General features: G+C 35.9%; 1 protein-coding gene across 1 annotated transcript in view; it reads left to right on the top strand.

Annotated features, from left to right (window-relative positions):
* The window catches only part of LOC128553750 (trichohyalin-like), a 36,139-nt gene extending 26,504 nt beyond the window's left edge, over positions 1–9,635 (top strand). The window contains exon 8 of the mRNA XM_053534925.1: positions 8,005–9,635. Within this exon, the coding sequence (XP_053390900.1) occupies positions 8,005–8,279 (275 nt within the window). The 3' untranslated portion in view covers positions 8,280–9,635. The remainder of the gene's footprint in view (positions 1–8,004) is intronic.
* The last annotated feature ends 655 nt before the right edge of the window (positions 9,636–10,290 follow it).

The raw sequence follows: 10,290 nt of genomic DNA on the forward strand, positions 1-10,290 counted from the left end.
GTTATGTCCCTTTTAATATGGTGGATATATGTGATGGTGCATGCATCAGTCTGTCTGTCTGTGCCCGCGAAATGATGGTTTAGTGACTTCATAACGGTACTTTCTCTTTGATGTCATTCATTCCGTTCTGTTTATGTGACTATTTTTCTTTTTATGTGACTGATAGAACAATAGAGAGAACAATGGGGGTGTCACATAAATACCGTTTCGTGAGAACGTCCGTTCATCCATCCATCCATTATATTTCATGTCCGTAGCATAACTTAATAACCATTCAAGGTATTGACTTTAAACTTGGTATGTTGGTAAATAGTGATGTGACAATGTCCAGAGCATATGGATTAGATCTTTAGGTCAAGGTCACAAATTGAATTCAAACATCAGTTATATTTGTAAGGTCCTCTCCCAAGTTTGTTCAAAGTGGAGCCACTAGAGCTAAAAATATAAATACCTTTAAACGACTTCTTCTCATGAACCACTGGATGCATCATCATCAAACTTGGTCATTAGCATAATTTTAAAGCAGCATGCCTCCAGATCGTTCGACAACAACAAAAATAAAAAAATTTTAGATATCTTGAAATAAATGCTATATTTCTTAAGTAAGCTTTAAAACTTAATTACTGACAAACTTTATGTTACGGAAACACATGAGAATTTGCTGTTTTTACTATTTTTACAATGAAAATCGAAAAGCGTTTGTCACGCTTTTACTCCAGGTAAACTGTCTCGATTATAAATATCAATATTTTTAAGTCATTATTCACTACTTCAGCTATAGCACTATTGGTTACGACGACGGGAAAATGTCTTTATTGCCGCCGCAGCCCGGGATTCGATTCCTGGCTCGGTCATATTTTTTTCTTGATTTGGAACTTAAAATATTTTAGAAACAAAAATTCATATTCTAATGTTCATAATATGACCAAACTTCAATTTGAAAGAAAGATTATTTTTTAGCCAAATCTGGAGGCATGCTGCTTTAAGGGTAAATGCCACATATCGACGCCCCAGAATAAGAAAGGCGTAAGTGTTAGTTATGCCCTTTTATGAATTATATATTTTTTGAAACTGCATGCCAAGAGGCATAATCCTATTAAAAACATTTGTTACAAACTGCTGTGTTCACCAAATTCACCAATAATAAAAGCGCGTAAGTAAAGAGTTTTCAGAATCATAGTAATAGAAGTGCGTATCTGCCTTAAATGTTGTACAGGAAGGGTCCACTTACGCCCTTCTGTTACTTCTGTAGAATTAGAAGGGCGTATTCGTTTTGCCAAAAACTATGCTTTTTCCACTTACGCCCTTCTAATTCTGAGGCGTCGATATGCCTGTATGTATATAAGGCAAAATTTTTCCTACGGCAGAATTTCTTTAAACTTTGTGTACCAAATGAGAATCAAGTTTAGAACGGAAATATATATAAAAAATCATAGGGACCCAGGCTTGATCTTTAATTATCTGCCCTTGAAAGTAGATTTTTTTCAGTATTTTCCGACTTTCAAGGGCAGATAATTCAAGACCAAGACTGGATTCCTATGTTTTTAGCTTACCTGAGCAATGCTTATGGTGAGCTATTGTTATCACTCTGTGTCCGTCGTGCGTTCATCCGTCGTCAACAATTGTGTTTTAAAGACATCTCCTCCATAACCACTGAATGGATTTTGATGAAACTTGGCGTGGATGGTCCTCTACCAAAGTTGCTCAAACGGTTCCGCTTGGTTGCACATAGGGGCCGCCAGAGCTGAAAATAGAAAAATCTTCAAATGACATTTCCTCCTAAACCGATGGTCCAATTTTGAAATAATTTCACACAAGTGGTCCTTATGTCACCCACTACTAAGATTGTTCAAATTATGTTGATTCGTCAAAAAACATGGCCAACAGAGGGCATGGTCACTTTTCCCTATATGTATATAGTGGAAACTTTAAAATTCTTCTTGTGTGAAACTGCTGGCCTGATTTTAGAATAATTTCACAAAAAAATGATCCTTATGTGACCCTCTACCATTATTGTTCAAATTATTCTGATTCGTCAAGACATGACCGCCAGAGGGCGTGGTCATTTTTCCCTGTTTGTATATAGTGGAAACTTTAAAAATCTTCTTGTGTGAAACTGCTGGCCCGATTTTAGAATAATTTTACACAAATGGGCCTTGTGTTACCCTCTACCAAGATTATTCAAATTATTTTGATTTGTCAAAAAACATGGCCGCCAGAGGGCATGGTCACTTTTCCCTATAGGAGAAATCGTGTTTCCATACAAATCCGTTGTATTTTCTATTTTTAGTCCATGTTTTTTTGTAAACAGTGATGTTTTTCTAACGGCTTAAACTTTCTTAAAATACAAATGACATCAATATTTTTTGGTCAATGGAAAGGATATAAAACAAGCAATTTATTGATTACTTTTAATTATTTTGAAATAAAATGGATTAATTATGAACGCTTAACTTACAGTGTTTTTTCGAAAAGTTTGGAGCATCGCTACGCCACTATTAAAATCATATGTCATTTAAAATGGTTATTCATTTTAAAAACGTATTTAAATGAGAAAATATGAAAATCATAGGCATTTCAAAACTTTTTGAATTTTTAAAATACATAAATAAGTGAAAAAGTTATTAAAAATTAAAAATTCCGATCCCTTACACAATCGATGTAGAAACATTTGTTTTGCCCACCACCAGATAAACAGGTGTTAATGCATGATGTCATGGCGACTCTCCTATATGTATAAAGTGGAAACTTTAAAAATCTTCTTGTGTGAAACTGCTAGCCAGATTAAAAATAATTTTACGTAAATGGTTCTTGTGTGACCCTCTACCAAGATTGTTCAAATTATTCCGATTTGTCAAAAAACATGGCTGCCTGGTGGCGTGGTCACTTTTCCCTTTATGTATACCATACTTGTCCAAATTATTGTCCTAAGGTAAAAAAATGGCCATGCCCTTGTGTCTGACATGTACTTACTATAGGCTTTTATATTAGAAACTTAGAGCCTTGATATTTGGCGTGTGATATCAGATTTGTAATATCTATCGTAATTGTTCAATTATTGCCCTAGGTTCAAAAGTGTGTGTGACATGTATATAATATAGGCTTACATAGAAGAAACCTAATTCTGTACTTATACAAACACACTTGAAGCCTTATACACAGGTGAGCGCTTTAGGGTCAATGGCCCTCTTGTTTTATTTCATATTTCTGTTTTTGATTTGATTCTCTGTCAGTAAAAAAAGTTTAAAGAAGAAATTCTTTCTGTTAGAAAATGTTTGCCCCATGTCAATATAGAGACTGTTGCAAGTGTCCTTAACTATGAACATGACAAAATGATACTGCAAAGTCCTGGTCTTTTCTATGGACTGAATTTCTTTAAACTTTGTATACTGACTGCAAATGAAGTCTGAAACAGAAATAAAAATTAAAATGCACAGTTCTCTTGCCTTGATCTTGAATTGTTTGCCCTTGAAAATTAGATTTTTTTAGTATTCTCTGATTTTCAAGGGCAGATAATACAAGATCAAGCCTGGGTACCTATGATTTTTAGCTCACCTGTCACAAAGTGACAAGGTGAGCTTTTGTGATCGCGCGGTGTCCGTCGTCCGTCGTCCGTCCGTCCGTCCGTGCGTGCGTCCGTAAACTTTTGCTTGTGACCACTCTAGAAGTCACATTTTTCATGGGATCTTTATGAAAGTTGGTCAGAATGTTCATCTTGATGATATCTAGGTAAAGTTCGAAACTGGGCCACATGCCTTCAAAAACTAGGTCAGTAGGTCTAAAAATAGAAAAACCTTGTGACCTCTCTAGAGGCCATATATTTCACAAGATCTTCATGAAAATTGGTCAGAATGTTCACCTTGATGATATCTAGGTCAAGTTCGAAACTGGGTCACGTGCTATCAAAAACTAGGTCAGTAGGTCTAAAAATAGAAAAACCTTGTGACCTCCCTAGAGGCCATATATTTCAAAAGATCTTCATGAAAATTGGTCAGAATGTTCACCTTGATAATATCTAGGTCAAGTTTGAAACTGGGTCATGTGCCATCAAAAACTAGGTCAGTAGGTCAAATAATAGAAAAACCTTGTGACCTCTCTGAAGGCCACATTTTTCATAGGATCTGTATGAAAGTTGGTCTGATTGTTCATCTTGATGATATCTAGGTCAGGTTCGAAACTGGGTCACGTGCGGTCAAAAACTAGGTCAGAAGGTCTAAAAATAGAAAAACATTGTTACCTCTCTAGAGGCCATATATTTCATGAGATCTTCATGAAAATTGGTCAGAATGTTCACCTTGATGATATCTAGGTCAAGTTCGAAACTGGGTCATGTGCAATCAAAAACTAGGTCAGTAGGTCAAATAATAGAAAAACCTTGTGACCTCTCTAGAGGCCATATTTTTCATGGGATCTGTATGAAAGTTGGTCTGAATGTTCATCTTGATGATATCTAGGTCAGTTTCGAAAGTGGGTCACGTGCCTTCAAAAACTAGGTCAGTAGGTCAAATAATAGAAAAACCTTGTGACCTCTCTACAGGCCATATTTTTCATGGGATCTGTATGAAAGTTGGTCTGAATGTTCATCTTGATGATATCTAGATCAAGCTCGAAACAGGGTCATGTGCGGTCAAAAACTAGGTCAGTAGGTCTAAAAATAGAAAAACCTTTTGACCTCTCTAGAGGCCATACTTGTGAATAGATCTCCATAAAAATTGGTCAGTATGTTCACCTTGATGATATCTAGGTCAAGTTTGAAACTGGGTCACGTGCCTTAAAAAACTAGGTCAGTAGGTCAAATAATAAAAAAACCTTGTGACCTCTCTAGAGGCCATACTTTTCATGGGATCTGTATGAAAGTTGGTCTGAATGTTCATCTTGATGATATCTAGGTCAAGTTTGAAACTGGGTCAACTGCGGTCAAAAACTAGGTCAGTAGGTCTAAAATTATTAAAATCTTTTGACCTCTCTAGAGGCCATATTTTTCAATGGATCTTCATGAAAATGGATCTGAATGTTCACCTTGATTATATCTAGGTCAGTTTCGAAACTGGGTCACGTGCGGTCAAAAACTAGGCCAGTAGGTATAAAAATAGAAAAACCTTGTGACCTCTCTAGAGGCCATATTTTTCATGACATCTTCATGAAAATTAGTGAGAATGTTCACCTTGATGATATCTAGGTAAAATTCAAAACAGGGTCACGTACCTTCGAAAACTAGGTCAATAGGTCAAATAATAGAAAAACCTTGTGACCTCTCTAGAGACCATATTTTTCAATGGATCTTCTTGAAAATTGGTCAGAATTTTTATCTTGATAATATCTAGGTCAAGTTCAAAACTGGGTCACATGAGCTCAAAAACTAGGTCACTGTGTCAAATAATAGAAAAAACGACGTCATACTCAAAACTGGGTCATATGGGAAGAGGTGAGCGATTCAGGACCATCATGGTCCTCTTGTTTAAAACATATTTCCGTTTTAAACTTGATTGGAATTCTGATCATAGGAAACTTTTTGCCCTATATACTTATAGGCAACTGTGGCATTTAACTTTAAGGTCATTTCCCAGTTTTATTCAAATGGTGGCAGTCGCCCCCTTGTAGGGACCACTAGCACTAAAAATGAAAATACTTTTAATTGACCCTTCTTATGAAACAATGGATGAAACTTTATCAAACTTGGTCTGTAGCATAATTATAAGGTCTTGTCATGACAGTGTTCAAATGGGTAAGATCAGCACATTTTAAGGGCCACTAGAGTCAGAAATAGAAATACCTTTAAATGACTTCTTCTCATGAATGATGAATGAATTTTTATCAAAGTTGGTCTGTAGCATCGTTATATGACTCTCTCTCAAATTTGTTAAGTGGAGGCACTTGGCCTCTGTTAGGATCCACTAGAGCTAAAAATATGAATGCCCAAATGACTCCTTTTCATGAATTGCTTGATATATCTTCATCAAACTTGATTTGTAGCATCATTTTAAGGTCCTAAACAACATTTTATCAATTAAGGGCTCTTGGCCAGTTGTATTTGCTGCTTGACATAAAAATAGACGTGTTTAATTAACTGCTGGATGGATCTTCATCAAACTTGATTTGTAATACCATTATAAGGTCATCAATCAATTTTGTTCAGTTAGGGCCACTTGGCCCTTTATAGGGACTGCTAGAGCTTAGAATAAAATACTTTTAAACAACTGCTTTTCCTGAATTGCTTGATGGATCTTCATCAAACTTGGTCTGTGGCATCATTGTAAGGTCTTCTCTAAACTTGTTCAGATAGGGCCACTTAGCCCCTATCAGGGGCCACTAGAACTAAAAATTAAAAACATCTTCTCATAAACCACTTGAACTGGGTTTGTAACTTCATGGTAAGGTCCTCTTTCAAATTTGTTCAAATGGTTCTGCTTGGTCCCTTCTAGGGACACTAGAGCTAGAGTTATAAAAGAGATTAAATGACTTCTTATTTTGAGGCTTGTTATAATGGTAATGAATTTTTGGGCCATCACAGCAAAATATAGGGAAAACCTTGAAAGACCTTTAATTTTAATGAGCTTTGTAAAGGGTGTTCACCAGACTTGGTCAGAACATGAAGTAGACACGAACATATTTTTTAGGACTTTCACGTCAGATTTTTATGCCCCCCTTTGAAAAAGGAGGAGTATATTGTTTTGCAGATGTCGGTCGGTCTGTCGGTCGGTCGGTCGGTCGGAATGTAGACCTATCCGTTTCCGGATGATAACTCAAGAACGCTTGGGCCTAGGATCATGAAAGTTGATAGGGAGGTTGGTCATCACCAGTAGATGACCCCTATTGATTTTGAGGTCTGTATGTCAAAGGTCAAGGTCACAGTGACCCTGAATAGTAAAACGGTTTCCGGATGATAACTCAAGAATACTTGGGCCTAGGATCATGAAAGTTGATAGGGAGGTTGATCATGACAGCAGATGTCCCCTATTGATTTTGAGGTCAGTATGTTAAAGGTCAAGGTCACAGTGACCCTGAACAGTAAAACAGTTTCCGGATGATAACTCAAGAACGCTTAGGCCTAGGATCACGAAATTTGATAGGGAGGTTGGTCATGACCAGCAGGTGATCCCTATTGATTTTGAGGTCAGTATGTCAAAGGTCAAGGTCACAGTGACCAGGAACAGTAAAATGGTTTCCAGGCAATAACTCAAGAACACTTGGGCCTAGTGTCAGGAAAATTGATAGTTAGGTTGGCCATGACCAGCAGATGACCCCTATTGATTTTGAGGTCAGTATGTTAAAGGTCAAGGTCACAGTGACCCTGAACAGTAAAACAGTTTCCAGATGATAACTCAAGAACGCTTAGGCCTAGGATCACGAAAGTTGATAGGGAGGTTGGTCATGACCAGCAGGTGACCCCTATTGATTTTGAGGTCATTAGGTCAAAGGTCAAGGTCACATTGGCCAGGAACAGTTAAATGGTTTCTGATCTTCTTGTCCAAAACCATTGGGCCTAGGGCTTTGATATTTGGTATGTAGCAAAATCTAGTGGTCCTCTACCAAGATTGTTCAGATTATTTCCCTGGGGTCAAATATGGCCCCACCCCTAGGGTCACATGGTTTATATAGCCTTATATAGGAAAAAACTTTGAAAAACCTCTTGTCCAAAACCACAGGGCCTAGGGCTTTGATATTTTGTATATGACATCATCTAGTGATCCTCTACTAAGATTATTCAAATTATTCCCCAAGGGTCAAATATGGCTCCGCCCTGTGGGTCACATGGTTTACATATACTTATTTACAGTGTGCATATAATTTCTGTTCCTTGTGCAATTACTAAATGCATCAAGGGGGGCATTTCGTGTTCGACGAGCTCTTGTTTCCTTTTGAGTTGGCCCTTTTTCACTCTATATTTTATTCTGTCAAGCCATGCAATGGATATGTGTCATATAATGTTGACGTTATTCTTGTTCTTACTATTATGCAAATATTTAATTCCTAACAGAATTAGTGAACCTTTATATATTTCAGCCAAACCGTCTTCAAGTACTCAGCCAACACCTAATACATCTTCATCAGAGTCGTATGAGAGATTGCAGCCAGAAGGTGCAGTGGGAAGTTCATTTCCAGTTGCCATGGACACTCATCACTATTCAGACACAGATGAAGAACTTAGTTCAATGGAAACACAAAGAGTCAGTCAGCTAGCTGCCATTTTTCCACAGTATCCTGAAACAGAACTTTTGGAAATACTAAAACAGGTTGATTTCTCATTAGATTCAGCTGTAGCCATTCTACAGGACTGATATAAAGGGATTGTTTTTACTGTGATATCAACTTCAATGAATGTTGACTAGTGAAGGTTAATTTGTCAACATCAGTTTAAATTATATTTGAACAGTTGTTTTCAATAATATTGTCTTCTGCGTTAGTGACCATGCTGAATGTAATATTGTTTTTCAAAGTATTTGATAGATTTGACGTAGAGATGAGATATGGCAAAATTCCTTATTGACAAAACTTCTGTATAGATGAAATATCGGAAAAAAATTGACAAAACTACTAAAGCTGATTTTTACTATGACATTTTATTACTAAGATTTCTCTAAAAAGTTGCAAGAAAATTCTACATTTTATGAATTTTTCATACCAGTATAAATCAGCCCAAAATCTTTCACCTACTGTGTAACATTTTGTATTATACCAGTCTGTCTTAGCATTGGAATATGCCAAAATTTCTTGCATGATTTACATTGAAATTATGTATTTTCTGAATTTTTCATAGCATTACATTTAATATTAGTCAAATATGGGTATAAGATCATTCTTGGTAAAGTCAAAACATTGTCTTAATTTGCATGTGTTCTTTAGTCACTGTTAACATACACAGCACAATGTTTAAGTTTTAAATGTAACTTTTAGTCTTTTAAAGCATGGTGGTTTCTGTTCATAGATGATATTTAGCACAGATTTGACTTTAGGTCAAAATCATATGTGAGATACTGAAATAGTTTATATTTCATGAACTTTTCATAACATTCTCATAACATTCTAAATAAGGCATAATTTCTCATGTGATTTAGTAATGATTTTGATTACTTTATGAACTTTATTGAATTGAATACTTTTATTTGGTATGCAGACTTGAAGGTTCAAAAACAAAAGAAACAGTTAATTCCAAAATTATAGATAATTTTGAGGCATGGGGGTATTGAAACTTACCATTGAAAGAGCACTATTTTAAGTTTAGGAATATATTTTGAAAGACTTTTTCTCATAAACAGCTTTTTCTTTTAACGTAAAATGTATCAAGAATTGAAATTTTAAAAAAATGACAATATTTCTGGCAAATTTTGCGAAAGAAAAACACTATCTCTTGACTTGCAGTTGGCCTTAAAGCTTCTGAACAATCCATGAAAACTACCATATCATCAGATAAGAAAGACAGGTTGCCACTGTATACATTGTATACCATATTTCAAAATGTCTTTAAGGAAATCTGTAGACAAAGTTAAAATACTTTGGCTGCATTTAATTGATATCCTGTACCTTGACACAGTTGTTGAGATCATATTTTCAAGGTAAAGGCCTTGTAGCTTATATGTCTGGTTTTCATGTCTGGGTCATTTCTATCATATTTTAAGGATGCATTTTTTTCATACTTAACAGGATTGTTAACTTTTATGCTACATTTTGTCATTATATATAATCAAGGTCAAACATTCAAAGTCAGGTGAATGCTTGTATTTCTGATATTGCAAAGAACCTCTCTATTTGTATAGTAATGTGAACTGTATATTGAACCTTAGCCTGGGAATCCAGTCTGACAATTTCTAACTTTTTTAATACCAGCAAATTGACAGCCTGGGGAAACCTGTTTTCCGACCGAAGCGCCACCTATATTACACCCGAAATATGCGGGTGTTTGATAAAGAACGATAACTTCTGAAAGCAATATACCACGGCTAAAAATAGAAACGGAATTCTCACGGAAAAGACAGATCGGAATCGTGTACTTCCAAAGGTTTCCGAACATTTCCTGGTCATAGACAAATACCAGTTTGTACCTCCCATAGCCTTTCCAGCAAGTTGTAACAACTTTTAAATATATCAGTATAAACTTTTTGCGTCATAGCTATCAAGAAGTTATATTAATGCAGACCTAGTAATCTACGGAAATTGCCGAATTTTTGACATCATTGCCTCGTTTCCGTTTCAGACAAGCGCAAATCTGATCACATGTTAATTAGGCTAATTATAGAAAATCGATAATCAGTAGTTACATGGAAACTCCTTCAGATTTCCCCAGGCGTTGAT

Source organism: Mercenaria mercenaria, unplaced genomic scaffold (assembly GCF_021730395.1).
Source record: "Mercenaria mercenaria strain notata unplaced genomic scaffold, MADL_Memer_1 contig_4268, whole genome shotgun sequence".
Lineage (NCBI taxonomy): Eukaryota > Metazoa > Mollusca > Bivalvia > Venerida > Veneridae > Mercenaria > Mercenaria mercenaria.